Here is a 27,163-nt window from a genome sequence, read left to right as displayed (position 1 = left end):
TGTTTGTAGGTACGCATGTTCAGTAACCTAACGTGCACGTATTATGTAATTCAGTAATACACTAGTCCACCAGTATATCACTTACTTAGGCTATTTGGTTTCTACGTAACCAGGACTTAAACGCAAGTGAGTCGACCAATCACAAGCAATAGTCAGAATGATCAATCGCATCGTGATTGGTTACGGTCCTTGCATTGAGTCCAAATAGGCACCAAGCTTTAACACCAGTATTTTTGTCAGTCTTACTTTTACTTGTCCTCCACCCCGCCCCATTTTAGACTAATAATGTTTGACTAATAATATTATTGCTTACTTAAAATATAAGAGATAAAAACCTCGGCACCCGCAGTGGTCTGGTTAGATTCACTCTTCCCTTGCATCCCTATTTTATTTATTTAGAATAAGTACCTGGCCTACATTTTCTGAATATTCTCATTTGGGACAGCCTTTTCAGCAGACATCCCGAAAAAGTGGAAGCTTCCTTAAGAAACCAACAAGGAGCAGCGATATATATATGACATCCTAATCTTAAAAGGACACTTTTTTGGTCGTGAAATGAACATGGGGAAATATATGTTTAAACGGCTCTATTTGTATTAGTATTTTCTGTACACCATAGGACAAATAAGTTGAAACACCTTTACACTTTAGAAATCGCCAAGGGTGTCACAACTATTTAGTATAACTCGTGCGTATAGTATCAACGCAGGTGTAAATACGACGACACTGGCCTAAATAATTAACATTGGCGTTCACCTGTTTGCTACTTTGTCTGCCACTCAATCAACCCCCTGACGGGTAGTAATAGACGTCAACTCAGGTAATGGAATGCGTTTTGACTTGGGCTATTCGGCCTAGGAATTATTGATACTTATCAGGAGAAATCATTAATGACTACTAACTAGATTGGGCGAGCGGGTTTTTGGTACGCCTTTGAGAAGGGCTTGGGTAGGTCAGCGCGGCGACTTATCACACTGGATTTTGAGGGACAAACTCCACTTTAATATATAGTTGCCAAAATCTTTAACCGCCAAATTGATTGAACAGGCATTTACATGGAAAATATTGTTCCATTATTTGTAGAAAATATGTATAATTTTGGTTTTTTTTTTACACTATTTAAACAAATTTACATCATTTTGTGTCCGTGTTGATAAAGCATGACACTCTACACGGCTGCGGTCTATTGTACACACAAAAACAGGCTGTTCATTTCAAATGTTTCCATTTTGTGGACATAATGTCCACGATTCATGACGAAATAGTCAACCATAGAACCGCTTTCCCTCAAAGTTTACATGCGAAGTCAAATTTATATAATATAATTGGATATAGCATTGCCGGATATAATGAATTATAACTTCTACAGGAAGAGCTGTTTTTTCTCTATGCATCACGTGATTAAAACAGAAATGTAGTATGTTAACAAGTCTACATACGTAATTAACATAATTTGTTGCAGTGACGTTTTCCTTGGTGTACGACGACGGTCAGTTAAGTGTCCATCCAAAAAATGTTAGATTCACAAATGCGATTCAAAGAATTATAGGGGGAACCTCTAGGGTCCTACTCTCCCTTTAAGAAACACACAAATATACGAAATGGCACATAGATAAAGAGCGCTCGAAATTACTTTGTAAATCTGTTTAGTTTGGTTTATTTTTACTGACCTAATTTTGTTTTTTCCCACTTATTTTACAGAAGCAACTATGTTGACACTGTCGTTGTAAACTTACCAAAACATACTAAGTTTGTTTAATTAAATGACGTAACTAAAAGTAAAAGACTTGTTGACGAATTTATTTTATTGATTCGGGTCATCTTTTTGGAATCTCTCGATTCACATAACTTTTCCACACACAATTTGCAGAAAGTTACAGTCATGCGAAATTTAGGCCGGTAAGAGATCATTTAAAAGTTATTCTACTGTTACTACAGTAGGCAAACACAGGCCTATTTCACTGCAATAACGTATGATTAATTATTTAATTGTTATGTGGTATCCCCTCCCCCATAATCACCACCAAACCCCCCCCCCCCCCCCCATCAAAAAAAGAACTTGCTAAAATTCCAGTTAAAAGCAGCGGAATAATTTGTGCACAAATCCATTCAGCAGACATTGATCAATTGGTACATAATCAGTTGGTCTGTATGTCCGTCAGTTAGTCGGTCGGGTTAGTCAGGTCAGTTAGTTCTTAAAGTAGGCTACCCCGTGCGCTTGTGGGGTGTGTAGAAAGCGACGACCTCGAATTGGACGACCCCAACGACCCGGGCGACCTCGAATTGGACGACCTAGAATTGGACGACCCATTAACACGAAACCGACGACCCCTATAGCCTAGCCTAGCCTAGGCCTAAGTGTGGTATAACATCCCGAAGCCGAACATAGCCAAAGATCTTTAAACCATCTTATATAATACTCGCAAGCAAGCAATTGATTGAAAAAATACAGAAATATCGCCATTTGATACTGAATGTGTCGACACGAACAAACGAACAGATATGGAACGCCAGGAGTGCATCATTAAAACTGCATTCGACATAAATATAAATTAAAAAGAAATAAATATTATACATTACATGGTTAAACCATGGACGTATAATTACATCTCGTCTTCTTATAACGAACACTATAGGCCTACCAAGCAGCGTGTTGCGAACATGTGCATGGGGAGGGCCATAAGAAAGCTTTACAATACATTTCACATATGCATTGTATACGGTCAAAACTTACCCGCCGCTGAAAAAGGTTTACCATGTTTATGATATTTCGTGTGCTAATCGAGTCGAATGCAGTTTTAATGATGCACTCCTGGCGTTCCATATCTGTTCGTTTGTTCGTGTCGACACATTCAGTATCAAATGGCGATATTTCTGTTTTGATTTTTCTTTTTTCAATCAATTGCAATTGCTTGCGAGTATTATATAAGGTATGGATTAAAGATCTTTGGCTATGTTCGCCTTCGGGATGTTATACCACACTTAGGCCTAGGCTAGGCTAGGCTATAGGGGTCGTCGGTTTCGTGTTATGGGTCGTCCAATTCTAGGTCGTCCAATTCGAGGTCGCCCGGGTCGTTGGGGTCGTCCAATTCGAGGTCGTCGCTTTCTACACACCCTGCGCTGGTGTGGTAAAAACAATATTTATCGACAATGTTTGTGGTTTCGATTCGCTGGGATTGTGTTCTCTAAGAAAACATACATTGTCGGTAATGTCGTGTTGTGATGATCCGTTTCGGTATTTCTAGAGAGTGAGAACAATGCACAATGGCACCCTGAATTCATAATGTACTTTGGAAGATTTTCACACAATTATATCCCATTCACATTGCCTATTAGCAAAACTCCAGAGTTTGCACACACCGCGCGAACACCACAAAACGTCAGTACCGATGCCCAGCTGTAGGTGTAAGTTAGTAGGCCTACGACCAACATCGGCATCCAGAGGATCTCTGCTCAAAACTAATAATGATTAACTAATGATAACTTAAGCAACTATCGTAGGAAAATCAATATAAAAATTGAGAATTAAAATTCTGGTTTTGTCTTAAAAACAAACGTTTAAATATCAATATTAGAACCTCTCCTCTGGAACCCCTCAAGGGACACTTTCCTGTGAAACTAACGAGATGAAGATTATGAACACTACAACTGCCGATCCCTATTCAGGTAACACCTGGAATAAAGAGGATACTTTGTTGGGTAATCGAAGGTGTCCCCTTAATATAGGGGATCTACTTTACAAACTTCCAATTATATTCATTGTTTATCATGTGAAATAGAAGTGGGCTGTCCCCACAAAAGAGAGAAAAAAATGTCATTAATATTAAGTAAAGAGCATGGTGATTTATCTTTCGTAATGTTTGTTGTTGTTTTCTTAATTACGATAATTTTATCAATGTCGAGCTAATTATTGTTGAATAATTGGCAAGCTGGTTTGCATTAACAACATGTGGATGTTTCTTTTCATGCTCAGCTTCATCTGAGTACCGCAATGTTGTTCTAATTAGGATGTTTTCAACACAATTTAAGGAAACACTCAAGGTTGACCAAAACAGTATGTGTTGTTAGGCCTATTTGAGTACACTACTAAAATATTATTATTACTGGCGGTGCATGCAAGATTTTTGTTACGGCGGAAAGCTAATATTTGGTTGGAGTAGGTCGAGTACGATTATTATTATTAGGTCCAGGGCGCGTACTTTTTCTCAGTGACGATTTGATCATATGTTTCTGTATATGGCTTATTAACTATCTCCAAACATCGAAGAAATAAATATATTTTATCAATGCTCCAAAATTAGATTATTCGTTTGGTATACGCGCTTATTATTTTGTGTGTTATGCATCAAGCTACGGAATGTGCGCATGCGATAACGAGAAAACGTGTACATCCGTTACCACAGTATTTTAATGTATACGCCTAATAGGCCTACACTAAATCATTCTGCACATATACTGTTACATGATATTAACATCAAAATCCGTGAAGAATTTCATTTATTTTTTAAAGGGGTGTGGATACGCTATAACATAATACGATGGAGAAATACTGATAATTTGAACATGTTGGAATTCTGGTCTGACCCAGAATTGAACTCACAACAACCCCGGATATAATGTTACCCTGGCGATATGTTAATGTTCGTAGTTAGGAGATTTTCCCCACACAAATACAACATGAATGATTTAGGTTGATACATTGAAGCCTATTATAATGTTATTAAAATGTTCAGCAGAACCTTGGTACCGTCTGTGTCCTAGATTCTGAACTGTCGTAGGTACAATCCGTGACACAAAACACATGTAAAACACATGGTACGCCTGTATCATGCACCCTAACTTACTCTTAAACCTAACCTCCCATGATCATGAATCATACATGAAACACATGAGATAATGTATTACGGAATTTTCCTGATACTGGACACACTGTCGAAAGAAGGCCAGGGGATACAGTGCTGAGAATCTGTTAAAACACTGTGTTATCCACATATTTCAATGAGCTATCCACAGACGGAATGTCTTTCCTTCAGGTATTGATTAACCCGGATGCTACTTCCACCCAGTTTAATGTGAACTCGTCAAATTAACAAAATCCCACTCACCCCTGTTTTTAGTCGTCGCAAATCGAAAGCATTTTACCAAGTGCAACGATTATTACAAAGTGTGACGTAACATGCGTCATAGTGGGAACCAAGGCTTACTGTAAGTCCAAGTTCGGATCTCGACTGAGTGAAGTTTCCTAACTCTTACCCGCCTTTTCTTCTTTTCTCACCCATCACGCTTTAATATCTAGATTTGTTTTTCCTTAAAGGACAAGTTATCTTATAAGTCCCTATAGACATGTTATCTTTCAAGTCCCTATAGACACGGGATCAGAATAATTATCACAACCATGCATAATATCTTAATTAAATTATGGCTGTCTCCGAATGAATTATTGTAGCTAACATCAGAGAACGTGTCTTCAATTAGACGTATCGTCACGGAATACCCAGGGAGATGAGACCCTTGTCAAAGGGCGGATCAAAGACATGGGAAGGGAGGAAAAGAAGGATTGATCCAAGGCTAACCATAGCCTACTAAAATGTAAACAAATTGTAGCTGAGGACTAAAGCTTGTTTTGAAAATAATTTATAAAATGTCTTTAATTTAATATAAGAAGAGGTCACACTTGGTTTTGTATGTCCAACGGCTTGACTTGAAAATTAATTATAACATTGGTGTTACATTATTAGCTATGTAAGCATAGTCCCCAGTAGGCACATCTCAAACACAGGCTTTAAGGACAGTAATGTTGTAGATAATGTTTTTTTTTACAACAAAAACGTACAACAATAAAAAAGAAACCCAGATATATGCCTAATCGGTCGCTCAATCCAAAATGTTTGGCAATAAAATGTTCCTAACTATTAATCTATCTATTAATAATATACAAACAATACTCCTTAATCGTCACCCGGACGATTCAAGATATCCGCGCAACCCCAACGTACACGTAAAATGCGTGCGCTAAATGTCTATGTTGTGGATGTCATACAATTAGCATTGTGACATTACCGGATACACCTTCAGTCACATTATTTTCACATGCTGACGTCAACAAAATGAGATATGAATGTAACACTTCTGAAAGGTAATTGGCTGAGCAAGAACATTTTGAAGAAACTACTATTCGAGCTATCATAGGCCTAAAATAAGTATATTAAACACATATTATATAATTATTACAGTATACAAGACACAGATTGACGCCGCATCACCCATCATACAGATACAGACGGTCATTTCCTAGGAAATTAAATCCCCCTTCAAAGCATCCCCATGAGTCACGGTGACGGAACTGTACTCTGTGAAAAAGTTGGTAAAAATATAGATATATTTTTAGCTTTAGGCCTAGCAAAAGTAAACATAAATACAGATCGTAACCAAATAAAGCATGGAAAATGGATTTCCAAAACGAAGGCCCAAACACTTACTCCGACTCATTGATGTTTCCCTTCCCTCCACCCCGTCGTGTCGCCCACACATATGTCTATAGGCCTGTCAATTCGAATAGAAATTTAATTGAAATTATAAGTAAATGTAAATAATTGGCTTGACCTATTTATCTGCCTTTTGATCGGTATTTCTTTTGGTTTTTCATGTTATTCGGGATTAAATTCCTGCTAATGTTTTAACCAATATTGGTATACATACGTTATTATTTATTACACAATTTGAATCAAGGTCAGATTGCCAGACTTTTGGGTTTGCTTGAACAAGATCTATTAACTATGTTCACCTTCTCCTCTCTTGAGAATGTTCGAACTTTTAATTATTTTGAAGTTGCCAGGAAAAAGTTCAAACGGTTGATAATGTGTCGCGTAAATCAACCACCATGTTTAGTATAGCATATATGGGATGTTTTAAGAGTACGTAGGCTGGGACTCCAGCACCATAAAGGAAAATAAACTTGACAGATAATGTGTTGTCAAACATGAATAAACATTGTGTATGTTATGAAATTTTCCTGGCATCAACGAAATACCTTCAGAAATAGCATATTAAATGCAGAGACAACGAGAACTTCTAAAAAGTGTTAATTTGCATTTTGGTTAACGAAAACTATGTGCTCAAATATGGTAGTGATATGACATCATCATGACCATATATGGTCACAACACATTTTTTGTTACATAAAATTTGATAGTGTAGACAAGGCTTTAGGCCTATATGAACTTCAAAATAATATAGGCTATTACCAAACTATGTTGTTATTGCTACATCTATTTTAAAGTAACATTAATCTGTTATCAAATGTTATCTGTTCTTATTCCCTCATTTAGGCCCAACAACAGGTGTTGTGTCGTCGAAACGGCAGTTCGTGCAAACATGCTCAGGAATATGCCTTAAATATACCTTTTAAATAATCTGTCCTCGCTTAGACAGGAAGATACACATTTGACACTCAATAAGGAAACCGTATACACCTCAATAACTATTTAATTGGTCTCGATAGATTTCTTTCTCGTGAAAAATGAAAATGGATCGTCTCCTTTATTGGGAAAATTGGTTCGTTTTTTTTACTTTGTGTCGAATCGATTTAAAATTGTGTAAGAACTTTTGGAATGAAGAACGAGATTGACAAATTAGATTTTAAGGGACAGTGCGTTTCGGGTCAAGTCCAGCGGTTAAGTTCACTCAACCTTTTCTTAATTTAAGAACATTCAAGATACCGTATTTAGTCGAATAAATGCCCCGCTTTGAATAAACGCCTCTATCGAATAAACGCCTTCATAGAACATCATTTTAAATAAACATCCCCCATCCCCTCGAATAATACACATTGTATTACCACACATTTCTATTTATAGTAGAATTCATTGATTGTCATGATCTACAATTTTCCAAGCATTAAAGTGTTATATTTTCCATATCTATAGGGCTAATGATTTGATTATATATGTTACCATTATTACACCCAAAACAAACAAATGTCTTCCCCGAATACACGAAACAGCCCAACCCCTCACCCTAAAACCCTCATGAACAAAAAAAGACCCGGGCGTTTATTCAAATAATACGGTATTCGAACTTACAATACACTGTTATATATTTAGATCACTGCATGGGTCTATATAAATGTGTGTTAACGTGATATTGATTAATCTGCAAAGTGTATACACAGAGACCGAAAGTCAGTGACCGAAACAACATTAAATAAACTAATATAGCTTTTGTTACAGTATATGATTCAATTTATACCATCCAATATTAAATAAACTTTAGATATTATCTTCAAGAAATCCAAAACCGTAATCCATATCTAAAACCATACTTTTGAGCAGGGAAGAGTTAAATTACAACTCTTCCCTGCTTTTGAAAAACTAAGATTACAGTTCATTCATTCAATAATATTATGTGCTGGAGCGTTTTATAAATTTTCGAGAACATGATTGATGAAATGAACGAAATACAATAGTCACGTTGTAGGCCTATTAAGTATGTTATTTCTGCTCTAATGATTCCACAACAGATGTCTGCAAATGCAGTAACATTGAGGCTTTATATTTTTAAAGTCGTAATTTAAATGTTTCCTTTAGGTCTACTGGTCAAATTAGATTTCAAATAATTATAAGATATTTTAATCAGCAGCCACGAGTGTGTGTTACGTGTACTTTGTTGACCCCAATAGAGACGCAACACAAGGACGTAACGCAACGTAAGTTAGTTGACCACTCACAAGCGATGGATTATTCAAACATTCGCGTGTGATTGGTCACCTCGCTTGCGTTGCGTCTCTACGTCCTTACGTTACGTCCTAGTGGGAACCAAACTTTAGTATGAAATATACTGTATCATTCTTCTACAGTAAGTTTTATTATTTCCAATTAATATGCAACTAATCCCCAACGGTTTCATTTGACACTTTTGGCGTTCCATACAAAACCACTACCACCAGGGTACTATGTTCTGTGGTGTAAAAGGTCATTCTATGCTTGCTTTTCTTAATCAACTTAAGCTGTATTGTTTCCTATGCGACAATTAATATGCAACTAACTAATCCCAATCGGTTTAATTTCTTTCATGTTTTGCGAACATCTTGAACGTTTCCAACGAATGAACTAAGAGGTTGTAGGTCTACTGATAGATATAAAAACTGACGTTTTACAGGAAATTAAAAATTAAAAGAAATCATGTTCTTGCTACTGGTCACAGATAACAGTCGAATGGTAACTTAACTCATTACTCATAAATATGGTTAAATAATGGTAGTACTCTGTACGATTAAAACTTTTACCCCCAATAAAACTTTTTAAAGATTTTTAGAGTACTGCAAGACAAGTTGCATGCTGCTTAGTTTTTGTCATTTTTAAAATAGAATACTTGTGGCCTAGTGAGTTTTTCATTAAATTTCTTTGACTTTTTATAACCACTATGATTGTTTCCAAAGTATGACTTTAGAATATACTGGAAAATAAAATTTTTGTTTGTAAACTCGAGAAAACTCCGAGTTGCCAAGAAAAGTTATCAAAAGTTTTACCAGATGACAGGCTTTGGAAAAATTGCAGAAAAAAAGCTTCTAGAAGTCTACACTAGCAAACTTTTAGTTTGGAAAAAGAAAGTCTATACAAATTGCCAAATAGCTTTTTTTACAGAATAATGATATGCTAGTTTTCCAAAAAACGCAAAAAAATAATATTACTTTATCCGCAAATGATAACAATTACAAAAATGATTGTTAACATCTGGTAAACAATGGAATATTAACCGTACAACGTGACGTGACGCAAACACAGTCGAGAAACGCACGCTGGTAAAACAACATAACAACTATGATACCTTGACCTACAGAAAAAAAAGTTACTACATTAAATGAAGTGCATGTGTAATTAATACGGATAACTAAATAAAGAATAACAATTCATACTATGTAACAATATCTCCCACAAAATTTATTTTCAACTACTGTATGAGATTGAGAATGAGATTCAATTAAGGAGGCCTAACTTACAGTAGTTTAACATTTTCTAACGTAATATACTCCACCTACATTATAGAACTTAATACTTACATTATTAAACGTAACGTACGGTTACTCGTTTTTTTGTAACGTTGACGTAACGTAGTTGAATGTTTACAAAATATATCGCAATGTAGGCCTACATGAATAATTAAATTTGTTAACGTAATGTATTCGTTATCTAACGTACTTTTACTAAACGTAACGTACGGGTACTGTGTAACGTACTTGAAATACGTAACGTAGTTGAATGTTTACAAAACATATCGCAATGTAGGCCTACATAAATATTTGTTAACGTAATGCATATTCGTTATCTAACGTATTTTTACTAAACGTAACGTACGGCTACAGTACTCGTTATTTACGTTACTTACTCGCATACGTAGTTATATATTCCAAAACATTTAGCAATGTAGGCCTACTTTACACTACTTAACGTAATGTAATACGTTTAACGTAACGATCTTTTTACGAAACGTATCTTAACGTAATTCAAAATTGTGAATAAAAAATATACATGTTGACATTGACACTGACATTGGCTTTTCTTGGTAGGTAATGTAAATTATAAAAATTTTATGAAATGGTTTCTTTAACAAATTAAACACCGTGTGTTTACCCTCATTCTAGAAAACATTGACTGCCTAAATATTTTTTCTGTTGTTGCTGTTGTTTTTTCTGTTGTTCAACATTGCCGAGTTCAAGTGACAATAACAAAACTTCAATTTTAAATTGTCAATACAAATCAGACGTGACAGCTACTGTACGATCCAGTGATCCAGAAACACACCTGAGCAAACTTCAAAGGAGTTAACCGCAATGCCGCGTTCACCTTTTCTTCACGACCACTCCCTTCCCTCAATGTGTGCTTACCAACAAACACGCCAACAACTTTGCGATCAAACTCTCCAAATAAACCATTCCACTCACGGATGTAAACACCAGCGCCTGATGCGCTAGAAGACGCGTCACAGAATTGATACGTCATACTTTGCTCTTCATATGCCACCGGACAATAGCGATACATCATGACAGACTGGTCGGATTTTTCGTCAAATGCGCCCATGTGAACGCGTGTTCCCGCACCAACGTTTCCGTGTGAACTTATGCTAAAATCCATTGGTTCTCGGTTATCTAGTGAGCGTTTAAGCTCAACAATAGCGTAGTCATCATGAAGAGGTACGGGGAGCAAGGCACCTTTGCGGCTGTATCTGGTTATTGACCAAGCGGCTGGTAGATTTAGCTTAGCAACTCTTATCCAATAGAAAGCCTTTGATGGATCAGTGTTGACGTCATACGTGGAGAGCGTTTTGTTCTTTCTAAAACCTACTCTAATATCCTTAGTTTTGTGAATGTATTTTTTACCGTCGTGGAAACAATGTGCGGCTGTTAAAACGTGTTTTTCACCGACTAAAATCCCTGAGCATCCAATGTTGAAAGTGACAACTGCTGAGAACGGTAGGCCATCGAACGCTTCCGCTTCGGTGATTGGAAAGCGCGTATCGTCTTGGAAGACGTCGCGTCTGCTGCGCCTGTGCTCCTCTAGAAGATCCCAATCCAGCTCAGCTTTCTTCAACTTTTCAGAATATTCATTTAAATAAACCACAAAAGCGTGCTTTAATTTTACTCGTATGTCTTTCTTATTTCCATATTCGTCAACCGTTTCGTAAGATAAATCCTGCTCAGCTCGTTCTTTCGTGATAACATCCAAGGTAGATTCTTCTTCATAGTCAATGGTTAAATTAAATCCACCGGATCCGAATCCACCACCAAATGTCGCCTGCTCTTCCTTCACAACCAGATGTACCGTGGTATCCTTTGGCAAATTAAAAGTTTCCAGCCGTTTGTTCTCGAAAGCTAGTGAACATGGAATGATTAAACATATAAGAATACGTAGTATAGAATACATTTTCTAAGCCTCCTTTATCTGCTCAATTTCCTATTAAACTCGGCGATATCCAGGGCTTGATTCAGTATCACCTTCCAATAAAAAAAATATCCCGACGACTTTATATCCACGACGGGCACCACACACTCACCCCGAACCGACAAGATTAAAATCGGGAAATAGTCAAACAGAATAAAGATGCTGAAACTGGTTCTTTCTGATTGCTCCAATTCATTAATGGGCGGGACAAAGTAGAATAAACTTGATTGATTGGCGGAAGTAACTAACCCTGGATTATTTCCACCAATCAGTTACTTTATTAGAGGCGAACAGCTGACCAATCACAACCAGGATATAGTGTTAGTTCTCGTTTACAGCAGAAGGAAGTTTCATAAGTTATTTCCGATTGTGGAGTGTCACTGTAATAAAACTAACAACTGTCGAAATGGAATAAATTATGTTCTATGGTTCGATTTTGTTGGATTTATTACTATAATATTATTTCTATTTATGTTTAAAGGATTCATTTTCCCACAGGAAGAGAATAAACTATTTAATACCTTGAACTTTTAAAGTAGGGTGTTATGGTTGAATTGAAAAAGAGAGAACCATTATATTTTATTTAATAGTGATGATGTATAATACAAGTTACGGTAGACATAGATTGTTAAGGCATTGTTATGTAACACTCAATTCTTTATCTAAATCAAATACTGAAAGAATACATTCCTACAGTATAAATAACTAATTTATAAGTAGGCAAATACTATAAGTACAACCTTTTTTGATCGATTAGAAATAATGCATAGCTAATAAAATTTATATAGCGCCCTCTTTTTTAAAATCTCCACGGTAACATTATGCGCTCCTGATGAGATAGTAGATCTGTATAAAAATCAAGTCTGTTAAATGTTATTTCTATGTCAAAATGTAATTAAAATGGGATATTTCATTACGTCATACATGTGTTAATGATCCGGATAATGTAAGTTGTGAATTTAATTTGTTTTTTATTGACTAACTAAGCAGGCCTAAAACAAGCCAAGGCTAGGCCTAGCCTAACTAAGCTAGTAATGTATTATCCATCCAACCAGCGCACTCATTCAGCAGCTCAGCTCCTCCTCAAAGCGGAAGCTGACAAGCCCGACTGTAGGCCTAGCATAAATAAGCTCGTTAAGCCTAAAAAATGACAGTATGATAGACGTTGTTCCAGAGCATATCCTTTTGGTATTGCCGTGACCTGTAATAGGCCTTTTCTTCCTTTCTTTCAATTCCTTTTATTTATTATTTTATAAATAAAGGTAGGCCTCAGTGAGTAGTACTAGCCTCTTAGTCTTACTCTTAGCTAGGCCTCTAGAAGGTAGGCCTACCTACTAGGCCTAACCTATTTTATAGGTAAGGTCCGTACGCGCGCAGTAGAGTAGGGTTCTAGGCCTAGTTAGTAGTTAGCCTGGCTAGGCTATTATGCACTTGTCAATTGTATGACCCACTATACGACCCCCGGGAGAGGTGCGTCAATGGTGCGTCATTTACAAATAATTATTGACGCAGGGGTGCGTCAAAAAACCTAGATGGTACGTCACATTAATGAACAATGGTGGGTCAATGTCTGTCACTTTACCACCCACCATATCATAAATAACATGGTCACAGTGCGTCAAAATGGGTGCGTCATGGTCACCTAAAGGTAAGTCACATTTTTGACGCACATGTGCGTCATGGTATTCATAAGGTATGACACACGTCGGACAAATGACGCACCTCTCCCGGGGGTCGTATAGTGGGTCATACAATTGACAAGTGCATTAGTATACTAGATTTCCAACTGACTGTCTAAAATCTTGTTGTTTACCTACAGTATTCTAGCCTAGGCCTATAGCTAGGCAGGCATGGAAATGATATGAAATAAATGATTTTATTTCTGTACAGCCATAATTTAGCCAAATTGCCATCATTCATAACTAGTAATTACAGACATTCTGTAGGCTACTGTAGCCTAGAGATAATATTAATAGTACTTGGCACCTTTCTGTCTATAATACATTATTAAATAATTTTAAATTATGATTGAAAATATTTGTTTTCAGAAAAACTCAAGATGTTAAGTAAAAAACAAGTGTTAGATATACTCGAAGCTGTGACATTTCCAGGTGTGTTTAAAGATATTCAGATTGAAGTATTAACATTTATGATAACAGATAATTTAAGAAATCTGAAGATATACGCTTCCATCGTCTTGACGGAAACAGAAAACAACTCCCTAAGACCACATTTAATACAAATGCTTGGCTGAGTTTAGGATCGAGTCAAAATATAATTGTTTGGGTACCCAATCTATCATGACACCCATAGCAAAAAAAAGCAGCTTCGACTTTGTGGAGTATTTACACTTGCCGATCCAGAGCCAATCCTAGGCCGGCCCTAATTGTAAGTTTAAAAGGGGTCAAACTTGCTTAAGGCCCTTAAAAAAGTAATGCAGTTTATTAACAGTAAAGCTCTGTCTAGACTATCAAACTAGTTTGACAAAAACAGTGTGATGTGCCCAAATATGGTAGTGATATACCAACATATGGTAGTGATATGACATCATCATGTCCATATATGGGCACATCACATTTTTTTGTCACATCAAATTTGATAGTCTAAACAGAGCTTAACTCTATATACATTTTCTAGGAGATGAAGCAAACGATAAAGTGCTCGCCTTTTCCAAGTCACCAAAATCTGAACGACTGAAAATTATCAAAGAAAGTAGCAGTCGCGATGACAGGAGGCTAGCAGCTACTATTGAGCTTCAAAGGTTGTGGAGGGGATGCCAAGTTAGGTGAGAAGATAACAAAAGTATAACCATCACCAAGATTAAATAACTACAGTTCTAGCATGATGAAATGGTAGAAATATGATGTGAGAAGGCACCGATTTGTGACCTGATTGTGTCATCCTGTTTTCCCCCAAAAGATCTTGGTAGCCTAGCCAAAAAGATTGATTGCTAGTCTTGTGTGACCATATACAATGCACTGTGGATGGCACAAGACCATACAAGATTTAATTTTTAAAATTTTACCAGTCCAAGTAAATGAATTGACTATGACTCAGAAGATATGACAAAAGAACTGAACTGACTGGAATCCTGTTTCTTCTACCAACCACTGAATACCAATTCAAGCAAGGTCTCTTCACCTCTCTATATGAATCCAATACCCTTCATTTGCATGTTATATACATCATCAATAAGAATGTAATATTGTACTTTGAACAATAAACTAAACTTCTTTTTTTTTCAGATGTGCAATTTTAGCGGTGCTGCATCCACACCTTAGCACAGAGGTTATCTACCAACAGTTAAAGTCCAGCAAGCATAGATTACAAGATGTAGAAACACCACCAAGATCAAAATCAACATCCCCCGTCAAGAAGTCTTCCTCTAAAAATCTTGTTAAATCTGATTCCAGTTCCGGCAATAAGTCTCCAGTTTCACAGGTAAAATTTGTATTTTTCAAGTTTATATGTTTTGAAAGTTGCTTTCTGTATCTGATTGATATCGGCATGGTGTGAATGTTTAAAGTTTATGGTAAGGATGGTCAACTGATGGTGTAATGGAGGCTAACTTATTGTTTCTTATATGCATGGTCAACTGTAATGTCTATAGATACAGAGAGAGATCTAGGCCGTGCCGATAGTAAAATTTACATTACATGTATTTCCTGTATTTGATAGAAAATAATAATAATTTACAAGTATGAATGACCATACCATTAGCATAATTGACCGTACCATTGGTATAGTGACCGTAAAATTGGTATGTTTACCGTACTATTGGTATGGTGACTACCATTGGTATGTTTACCATACTATTGGTATGGTGACCGTACAATTAGGATAGTTGACCGTACCATTAGCATAGTTAACCCTACCATTAGCATAGTTGACCCTACCATTAGGATAGTTGACCCTACCATTAGGATAGTTGACCATACCATTAGCATAGTTGACCATACCATTAGTATAGTTGACCATACCATTATCATAGTTGACCATACCATTAGCATAGTTGACCATACCATTAGCATAGTTGACCATACCATTGGTACAGTGACCGTGCCGAAAGTTACTTCTTTTTCTAGTAAAATTCTATATTGTAGGTTCAAGTTTGCACTTGTATCATGTAGCGACACATTTTATCTACAATGTTGATCTCTAAAACCCATGTGTGTATAAATAGATACCAGCTGAGTTCTATTACAAAATGTAATGTTATTTTCAGAAGCCAAGTATCAAAGGTTTACATAAACCAACAGCCAAAGAACGGTTACATAAGTACTACAACAACTACAGAAATTCAGCAATACAAAAGGGGCATAAAGAAATTTTATCGTGAGTATTGTACAGTATATTGCAAACATACTGATAAACTATTACTTATTTTGGGTTGTGCATACATTCAACTAAAACTTAAAACAAATTTTTTTATACAAATTAAATATATATATATATATATATAAACAAATCAGGCAAAGAACATTAATTCTAAACCGCCCGGTGATATACTGAAATTTAATTAATTAATTTGAAACGATAAAGATGAGGAAATCTGTGAGAATGAGAAAAAGTCGCCCCAACCGAGACTCGAACTCGGACCGCCTGCTTGATATGCAGATGTCCTAACCATTAGACCACTGGGGCTTTCATGGTATTGTTCAAACTCGATTGGATAGCGACTCTTTAACATTCTCGGCGTGGTACGGCGGAACAGCACTAGTCCTCAGTTGTACGCACTATATATATATACGGCTTTACCACGTTGAAACACTGGTTCTCGTTAGATCACCAAAATTATAAGCAACGTTGGGCCTGGTTAGAGCTTGGATGGGAGACCATCTGGGAATATCGGGTGCTGTATATGGAGCTGGGGTCCAGTTAGGCATTTGAAATCAGCATTGCTGACTCTTATTGCAGCCCCTGCATCTAGTATCTGCCTCAGACGTATTGGCTCATGCTTTTCCTCTGGTCAAGGTGGACACTGGACGAGACTAAGCCCTTGATCAATGTTAGGACCAATCAAGGTGCTTTAAACAGTCCTGTTAAATCAAACCTGTTAGTGGCGGTAATTATCGCTGTTGGTTTCGATGGAATAAAATAAAGAAATAAAATAAAATCATCTAATAAATAAAAATAAGGAAAGTGTAAACATTTAATTTTTGTTTACATTTTCAGTTTTGAACATTTCTGCGCAAATTTTATCCAGAACTGGTGGCATAAAGTGTATAGAAAACGATTAAAAACGAGTAAAAAGTCGGTAAGAATATTGCCACCTTCACCGCAAACGTTCTCACCAAAGAATAGCCACGTAGATGTTATTCCCGTCAAGCCTGTTATCTATTACAAGAAAAAGAAACGATCCATACCTTTGGATCGCAACGAGGCTGCAAAGATTATACAGTGTGCATGGCGTAGACACATAGTGAGTATTCAGATGAAGATTTATCCACAAAAACCACACACCCCTCCAAATCCTAAACAAACACTCACTCACAAACAAATAATTAAATAATATGAATAGTTACTATGGGGTGGAGAATGATCCAGTATGGAATTGACTACAATACTTTTTTTCTGAAAAAAACCTATAAAAATCATATGAATTTGTGTGTCCATTTTATTTTTAAAATATAAAAGTCTCTATGAATATTGTCAACAGTTATTAATCAGAAGCATGGAATAGATTTCCATTGTTTTAAATTGTTTTTTTTTTTTAAATATATTTGAGTTTAATATCAAGTACAGAGCAAACGCTATTAGAGCTAAACTTGTATTGCAGAAGTACAATTAAAACCGAAAAAAAAAAAATTTAAAAATGAAAACAAAATGATAAAAAAAAATATGCCATTGTTTTAAATTTATAATGCAATAATATAATATAAAATTGCTGATAACTTTTTTTTGCAATGTGAAGTGTCTGTTATTTGTTGCATATTTAATTTCTTATTAATTTCATAGGACGTTCAAGTTTATCGTTACTACCGTGATCTTATCAACTTCAAGTGTCGTGGAGACCCATCAATGATGCTTAAATGCATCAACCCCAAGGAAGCTGCCTTGCTAGATGCTGCAGCTGGCATCCACATCAAATTCAGATTGGCTGGGGTAGGTTTTGACACTTTGGAGATATGCTATGCTGTCAATATTTGTCCTTCAGACTGAACATTAAGTGGTTCCATATTTAGCAGGCTTCTTAGTGGGAAGTTATGAACATAGTGTACAGTTGAACCCCTCCTCCCTTTTCAGAGGAACTCCTATCCAGGGGCCACAACTTTATTAAGAAGACACTTTACTATGAAATGATTGAGGTGTAATGTGTTTTAACACTACAACCATTCCCTATTGTGGTGACACCCCTATTGAAGGGAAAATTGGGTCCCAAATGGATCCCCTAATCTCTGTTAATTTATATTTTGTATAAATTTAATTTGGTATTTAGGATAGATTTCCACCAAACATCTACTACAAGATATACACCCATCGTAACATTGTTGATATGTGCGCCAACAGTCCTAAGGATTACACCAAGGCTTGTACTAAGCGCGCAGCAGCCAGAGATGTACACAATAAAACGAATACACGAATAAGGAGTAATGGCAAGCAGGGCTGGTATAAGCGGTTTGAAAATAATGGGTGGAGACTTGTCTCTGATAGGGTAGGTTTTTTCGTAGATTTCAAGTACTGTAGGCTTAAGCCTATATTCCAAACTAGCTAACTTGACTAAACTTTTAGATAAATTGTGGTGTCTGTCTACATTAGTTACTGGGCTGTCAATTCATAATCTTCAGCAAAATAGTTTTTCAAAAAGGTGTACGGCATATAACATCTACAAACTAGTTTTCTGTAATTTGCCAAAGGTCTACACTGGAAAACTATTTCAACAAACTCCTGTTTCCTCATGTTTGCAAACTAAAGTTTTCTATTATAGACTAGGCTTATATTGACGTGGAACTGAAAGAAATTCCACTCAACATTCTACTCACACAGACTCTAAAGCAATTGGTATTTACTGGAATTAAGTGATAGTGATTGACTAGCATCGGCAAATTTATAGAATTTGCACCACAGATTCAAATTAACAACTATTTGTTGTATATTTCAGTTGCTTGTAAGAGCGGATCAAGACCCTGTAGCATGGGAGTCATCAAAAGTAACCAAAGATTTTCACCATTCAAAATTAAAAAGACGAGAAGATGTAGACAAGAAGAAAAGAAAGAGAAAAGTAGAATGGATGAAAAAAATGTAAGTAATAATAAATAAAATGGGCCTGACCATTGCCTTTGAACAAGTAGTAATAATAACAGAATGTTTCCTTTCACACCTGTTCTGGTTCATGGTGGCAGTTTTGACTCCAGCTCACATCGAGGTGGTTCAGGCTGCGTGTTTATACTACTCCGGTCCAGCAAGAAAAGAAATCGCTTCTCTAACTACTAACTCATTTGGTTGCTGGAAGGTGGTTATGTCGCTGGAAACTGGACCACAACACAAGTATTGTGTGTATACTGACAGCATTGAAAGCATTGCGATTTTAATTTCTGCTCCAGAGCCAAATCCAGATCAATTGTGAAAGACCCTCAACGCTGTCTAAACTGGCCTTTATGTTCTGAATATGAGTGTACGTTGATTCCTTTTTGCAGGTATAAAGAAGGTATGTTAAAAGCCAAAAGTGGTGATGCTGACACTGTCGCCATCATAGAGGGCACTGCTGAGGGAATGGTGGCTGCTTTGGAAAAAGATGGTCTCCATGCCGTTGATGAGTGTGAGGTCGATGAACTTTTAGAATGGACAACTGGATTGAATTTTGAAGAGTAAGCGTTTGAAATTAAACACATAAAACTTGTTTCTTTCTGTTTTTTTAAATACAATTATATCAATTCTTTGAATGTTTCTTGCATAATGCTAAAATCGTTTTTTACAGTAGACACTGTGTACTTAATTTTTTTTTTATGTCAAAACATAACCTTTAGACAATCTGTTTTATCTTATTATTTTTATTTATTTTTTATACCAGTTATTGGACAGGTTGGAAAGAGATTGCTACTAGCAGTGGCTCAGAACAAGCTGCAGGTACTGACTTTGAATATGTATATTGTATGAAATTATATTTTTATAACCTTTATAATTCTGTTATGGATATGTTTGAGAGATTTGCTAGATAATCATGTCTATGGAAGATAGTCTTCACCAGAGCCATATATATAAAGAATTACGACATTGGATTATAGTCACGTGATATGCAGATCAATTTGTGTCAAACTTGTCTCCGTTAATGCATGTAAAGTATAGGAGCAACAAAATACTTTCAACTTTTTCTTATATTTAAAAACATGTAATTGCACATTTTACGGTGAAATATCGACGTGCACAGCGTACAGAAGTACTTGCGCCAAAGAATATTGTGCGCGCGTGCGCTAGTACATTATAACGTTCGATTGATTGATTTTGGAACAAAACATCCCATAACTACGTCCCATTAATAACAATTATGTAATAGTTTCAATTCATAATTCATGCTTTGATGACTAAATAAAATAATAAAGTGTCGTGGATATATTTGTTAATATACTGAAAAGGGTATGAACACTATTTAAATAATAAAGGCAAATTATTACAAATGAAATAATGAACGAGTCTCTGAATGTTAATTACGTTGGCTGCGCAGTTTGTGTAAAAAACACACAGAAAGCCACATACTGCATAAAAAGAGGGGTGAATTTGTGTGTTTTTTGTATTGGTTCATTCTTTGATGTATCCTAACTTCCATGTAGGCCCTAGCATTTATTTTTTTGTTATTATAAAAAATATATATATATTTTAACAAATCAATACCATTAATAAAATTAATTACTAAAATAAAAACGGAATCTAAGCGTTATTTCATTGACAACAAAATCTAAAAATAATGCATGAAACTACAGGAAAACGCTATACAAAAGAGACGCGCGCGCCCTCAGCGTGCGAATACTTTGACACAAAAATGGCTTCTAATCTTCAATGTCGTAACTCTTTATATATATGGCTCTGGTCTTCACTATCAAACTAGTTTGACAAAAAATGTGTAATGTGCCCAACTTTTGTAGTGATATGCCCAAATATGGTACTGATATGACATCATCATATCCATATATGGGCACATCACACTTTGCTGTCACATAAAGTCTGATAGTGTAGACAGAGCTTTAGGAATGTTGTATCCCCATAAATATATACATAAGTAATAGTACAAGTAATAATTTTTCTTTTTATCAGATGGTCGAATTAACTTTGGCACATCAGCACAAGATCCTTATGAGATCACATTCTCTGCAGACACCAAACTCACTATGAACTCTCCTCAAGGACATCCTGCCAACAACAATCGCATCATTGTTCCTAATCCACCAATAACCTCTCCTACAAACTGACATAAAAAATGATCCTGGTTCATCAGAATGTTTGACTGCCAGGAACTCTGTATGAATGGCGCACCCTGTTTCTGATGTCATCTGATGTGTTGCCCCAAGATTTTTTTAAGTTATCAGGGTCTTTGACTGCCATGGAATAGTTGACAGTCTGTCAGAATGTTTCATCCACCTTCTGATGTCATCTGATTTTAAAGTTTAACAGCAAGACGTTTGCTCTTGGTTGTGAGGGTCTTTGACTGCCAGGAAGTAGCTTCCAGCTTCTTCAGCTATCATCTGGTGAGTTTTCCAGCAAGACTATCAATCTTCACCTTCTACTTCCCGGTACAAATTGTCCAGGAATACTACTGCCCATGTTTTGATGAAACTGTCTGCAAACTTGAACTTGTAGAATGAGATACTTCTTGCCATCATTTCCTGCTATTGGATGGCCTTACTGGTGAGCTCAGTGTAGAAGATGTACTGGTAGGTGATGTTTTCTTCCACTTTGCATGATGGATGTCTGAAGCAGCTTCTGAGCTATATAAAGAGTTTTACATTTTTATAAACTGGAAGTGGAGAAAAAACTAATGAAATGAAATATTTTTTCTTTTAATTAAGATTTGTTCATTGAATAACCAAAGTAACTTCTGAGGTAAATATAAAGATTTTACATATTTATACAAATTGGGAAAGACAAAAAAAAACAATTGAAATTCAACACTGACACCTGTAGTTGATTTGGTTTTTTTTTTAATTAAAAAAAATTGCAAATTTTAAGATTTCTTATAATATATTACAACATTGAGAAAACATTTTTGGCAACCACTGATATTAGAAATGTTAGTAATGCCAATGGAATGTTCAGTACTATAACAAACATTAGAAGTGTTTAAATCAGATCATTCAACACCTGGCCTGCCTTCCTTTCATTTGACACATGATATAATCTTAGTATCTGTCATAAAGTCATGGTATAAAAAAAGAAGTGAATACACAGAATTGCACAATATTAAAATGGTGTGTAACATAATTATATATTACGGAGAGTATTTTCGGAGAAAGAAAGGATTTTGGATCAATCCTAGAACCTTCAGATCAGTATCCTGGTACTCGTACCTCTACCAATAGTTATGAGCACTGATTCCATGTGAAAGTCAGAAAGTTTAATATAAAAATGTGAAATACTTCAGCAGTAAAAAAATAAAACATTGGAAGAACAAATAAACAACTGAAATAAAGTAGGCCTACACAATACATTGATCAGACCTCAAGTATTGGGGAGGTGAGATATCATTTTCTTACCACTAGCTATTCTAAATTTTAGAGATTCAGTGCTATTACCAGTCATTGGTGCTGCATACCCCCTCATCCTACAACACAGTTTTTATAGGCTTCTTATTTATATCATTAAGAACCGCGAACTTAGTTTAGAATTTCCACAAATCAATATATTATACAATTAATTAATGAGAACAGTAGGAAAAATGTTTTCTTGAGTTTGAACATTCTCAAATTCCTTACATTAAAAAAAAAGCTGAGCATGCAATAGTACACTAAATTATTAAAATGAGAGTGAATAATGCATGGCATGTGATACAAAACAACCAATCAAATGGAAAGGATTATACTTCGTGTTGCATAAAAATGGTACTGTGTCTGTCAATTTCTCTGTTAACCTTATATTTCACTTCAGACTATCTGTCACCAGCAATACATAACATTACTTTTTGACAGTGTGAATATGACACGGCAAACACGTCATAATTCTATAATTGTAAACATTACATTTTCATGGCTGTAATTCATTTGTGTAAGTTGTCATCCTAATAACATTGCAAAGTGATTTTGCGATTACAGATATAGCATGTGATGTCATTGATGAGATCATAATACCAAATATGGCCATGTAATTGGTGCTCTAGTTATCACTTGATATAGTACATTTAAGTGGTCTTAAGTCTTTAATTCACAACTATAATTTATCGGATTCTTTTATTGGATAGACCACCAAGTTGAAATACTAAATCACATTTGTTTGATTTAGGTTGTTTTTAAAAATATAAAAATGAAACAAATTCTTAAAGATGTATTATCCCCTAATAAAAACATGAAAAATGAAGATTAATAAAATAAGACTTTGAATAGGCCATTTTGTAGTTTTAACAAAGTTATAATCACTTCCGTAAAGAAAATGTTTTCGCTTATAAAATGACAAAATAAAGGGTTAAAGTAACCAAAACCCATTGGCTTGCAGCCAATTTGACTATTTTTTGCTTTAAATTAGATTTTTCATGGGAACAATCTTTATGCTTCTTACAGTATGATTTCAATAATTTTCCTATAAAATTATTTTCTTAATTGTTGTGAAGAATTTTATAGTATTTAAATTTTTAATATTTGGAATGGGAAGTAACTTTGATTTAAAAATGCTTTCTATTTGTTAACAATATTATAACATCTTTTAAAAGAATAACATAAGTGTATTATATATTTTGTTTGATAAATTCCGTCCAGATCTTCCTATCTTCATCCATCCACCGACATTGGAACAGTTTGGTAAATACTTTTATATGTTAATATAATATTGGAAATGGGAAAGTAACTTTCTATAACTTTTTTATTGATATTTTTTGATAAATTCCTAATCTTTGTCCATCCACAATGTACTGTATTAATTCAAGTAGTAAAATAAAATATATTTATATCATAATAAAAATGTATTTGTTGTTAAATAAATTATTTGAATATCATTTGTTAGATACTGACTTTATTTTTATCAAAAAAAACTAGTTAAGGATTTTTATTACGTGTGTTACATTTTAACTTCAATTTTTATATCATCTTTTTAAACAAAGATGTATCCAATGAAATACAGTAATCACTCTTTACTGTAGTAGAACTGCTACTTTTGACACCCCTATTAAAGGGACACATTTTCCATGAAATAAACCTGGAGCTATATGTTTGAACACTACAGTCTGCTCCCATTAAAGGGACACTCCTACTATGTCCTCTTAATAATCGGTTCTACTGTTTTAGGTAAAAAAATGTATTTTTGTTCTCACATGAAACCGAATATACTGCACCTGCACTAGTTTCCAATATATAAATTAAACTTATGTTTAAATTTAGAAAAATTATGTTTGTTTATCTGATAATTTTAGATTTTCTATTAATAGATCTCTAACCACATAGCTATATTATTTTCAATATGTCGCCCATGAAGATAGTAATTGAAGTTTATTAGGAATTTTTACCCTGTGGCCATTTCCAACACCTATCACTTGATCCTAATATTATACCATATTGCTTTTGAAACAGGCCTGTATAGAAAATCTGACGATTAATAATCTACAGTTACCAGTTTTATGTCTGAAAAAATGCTTCAAAAACTAAGGCTCTGTCTACACTATCAAACTAGTTTGACAAAAAAAGTGTGCCCAAATATGGTAGTGATATGATATGTGTAGACAAAGCTTTATGCAATAAACAAGGCATCTTCAGCTTGTTTGTGTTTCTTTTTTGTTCCTGCAACCAATTGTTTTCCACTATGAGATTGGTCATTGAAGCAAAACATGACCTTGCTGTTCTGTTTTTAATCATCTAAACACCTCAACCTAATTATAAACTTGTTCACAACTCATTTAGCATCTTGAATCAAATTAAATATTTCATCACCTCAGTTTAAGATAGGAAATGAATTGGTCAAAGGTCAACAGATTCAATTACCACACAGCTCAGCTGTTGGAATGTCCTTCATAATGTCATATTGTTTGACAGAACATTCAGATGGATATTATGTTGCATATTTTAAACATGAAGTTTTAAATACAGTTATCTGATGTTAGAATAACTACAGATTTTCCACAGTTAGACCATCAATTCACCTAGAAAGCTCGCAAAGCACCATTCTGAGAGAGTAACGCCAGTTCGAGGCCTCATCTCCTCTGCTTCACTACACTCGTGTCCGTCAACATATTACGAACCACTGTGTTTTCTAATAATGCATTCCTCAATATGTTTTTTATGTAAAATACTATCATTTTATTATAATAATCATTTTTTATAAATAATATTATTTTGTTTGAAGTTCTTTATAAAGTAATATAATTTATTAATTTTGTTGTATAGAACCTGTTTATCTCTAGATCTTCACTGTTTCGTAGTTTTTACGGTATTTTTCAAATACCTGTACAGATATCCAAATTTAAAGAGGACGAATTTGGTACATGATGGCTGTTTACTTGTTTGTATTTCTAGAATTAGATTTTACCAAATCTATGACATCATGATGGTAGTCCCTAATTAAAATATATTGTTAATATAATTATAATTTATATATCTTTATTAGGAAATATTTAGTCAACTGAAAAACAATTTTGTTGGTGCCAATTCCTCAGTTAATAATCATTGAATTATTTCATTATATATCCACCAGTGACAAATCAGTTTCCATCAGTTACATTATCATTCCATCTGTCACATTTTCATATGTCAAAGTCTAAGCATGTTTTTATGACAGGAGAGTACAGTGCACATTAATATAGATTCTTTCTTAGTGACCCATTCATTATTTCATTACAGTAACTATTTTGACAAATGATTAAAGATAATTTGCCAATTAAATATACCTTTCAAGTACCAAAGTGTTTTTTATAATTACCAGTGGTGTGGCGGGAGAGTTCATTTAAGGGACAACTAGATTCAAAGGGGTATCAATCAAGCTGACTCCCATATTTTTAAAAAGGGAATAAGAAAAAAAGTCTATAAACGAATGTGTTATGTGTAAAAAACATTCAATTTAGAAACATCTAATTAAATTCAGTTCCCTGAATAGAGGTGTCCCAAAAAAGCAGTTTAATATCTTCAGCTTCTGTCAAACTAGTCTGACAAAGATGGGCCCAAATATGGTAGTGATCAATTCAAATATGGTAGTAATACAATTCAAATATGGTAGTGTTGTGATGTCATGGTGTCCATATTATGGGCACATCACATTTTTTTGTCACATAAAAAGTTTGGTAGTATAGACAGAGCTTTAGTTTATTATTAGTTTAAAATGCATATTAGTAAAAATCCTTGTGCTACTCTGCTGTAGACACTTAACTGTTTGTTTTCCATCACTGGACACATCAGGTGTTCTGTCAAATGGAATAATATTTACATTGACAGTTATTAATTGCAGATCTTACTTATATCTTGTTTCCTTAAACACATAGTAGCAGAACACCCACATACTAATTTGACATCAAATGAACAGTGGCTTTATTGACATTTTTACAAATACAAATACATATTTTTTATGAGCTATAAACGATATTCAATTGAAAAAAAATATATATTTTTGTTTATTTTTTAGAGACAGAAATGTCATTTCCTGGTGGTAAAAGTTGACATTCACAAGTTGGTGTCAATTATATTTATTATTGCTGTTTAAATTTGATAAGTGCATAAATAATATTTGGCAAGGGTGTAAGAAAAAGGCTTTCTTCTCTGCTTTAAAAAGGTCCACAAACCTAGGGAATTGCACTTTTTGATGCCTTACTGTAACAAAAAAATCCTTTTTAAATATTTATCTATTTTGTCCTAAGGTGTATTTTATTCATAGACATTAATTTATTTATAATAAATAGATGTTTTTCTTTTTATATTTTACTCATTAAATCTAATTGAGAGGCTACAATTTATAGCAGTTTATTTATGTAACCACTTAAAAAACAAATTCAGCAATTTGGATTTGTTTTGGTATTTTTGTTTCTGTGTATTGTACTACTAAACAGTTCTTATTTATCTCAACAAAAACATGTCTACTGACTTATTTGGAAACAATGTTTTATTTATCAC

The 27,163-nt window shown here is 34.7% G+C and overlaps 3 protein-coding genes, 1 long non-coding RNA gene and 1 pseudogene across 4 annotated transcripts in view; 3 read left to right on the top strand and 2 right to left on the bottom strand.

The window, feature by feature from the left end:
• Positions 1-16,613, bottom strand: part of LOC144848575 (uncharacterized) — a 76,713-nt gene extending 60,100 nt beyond the window's left edge. Inside the window, exon 1 of the long non-coding RNA XR_013613883.1 lies at positions 16,371-16,613. This is a non-coding gene — a long non-coding RNA (uncharacterized LOC144848575). The remainder of the gene's footprint in view (positions 1-16,370) is intronic.
• LOC144848557 (glutathione S-transferase 3, mitochondrial-like) overlaps positions 1-27,163 on the top strand; it is a 75,039-nt gene that overhangs the window by 13,848 nt on the left and 34,028 nt on the right. The gene's annotated exons all lie outside the window — the stretch shown is intronic.
• On the bottom strand, positions 9,957-12,078 carry LOC144847735 (serine protease 23-like). The gene has a single exon (XM_078704240.1). The coding sequence runs from the start codon at positions 11,916-11,918 to the stop codon at positions 10,755-10,757; it is 1,164 nt and encodes a 387-aa protein (XP_078560366.1). The 5' UTR covers positions 11,919-12,078; the 3' UTR covers positions 9,957-10,754.
• LOC144848490 (uncharacterized) lies at positions 12,748-24,069 on the top strand. Its single transcript, XM_078705260.1, has 12 exons — positions 12,748-12,882; positions 13,985-14,047; positions 14,574-14,721; positions 15,182-15,377; positions 16,162-16,271; positions 17,112-17,358; positions 17,895-18,041; positions 18,376-18,591; positions 19,039-19,178; positions 19,574-19,744; positions 19,948-20,003; positions 21,186-24,069. The coding sequence occupies exons 2-12, from the start codon at positions 13,996-13,998 to the stop codon at positions 21,338-21,340; spliced, it is 1,638 nt and encodes a 545-aa protein (XP_078561386.1). The 5' UTR covers positions 12,748-12,882; positions 13,985-13,995; the 3' UTR covers positions 21,341-24,069.
• On the top strand, positions 16,681-16,800 carry LOC144849277 (5S ribosomal RNA; annotated as a pseudogene).

Source organism: Antedon bifida, chromosome 7 (assembly GCF_963402885.1).
Source record: "Antedon bifida chromosome 7, ecAntBifi1.1, whole genome shotgun sequence".
Lineage (NCBI taxonomy): Eukaryota > Metazoa > Echinodermata > Crinoidea > Comatulida > Antedonidae > Antedon > Antedon bifida.
The sequence above is the reverse complement of the archived record's forward strand: the minus strand, read 5'-3'. Positions and strand labels throughout refer to the sequence as shown.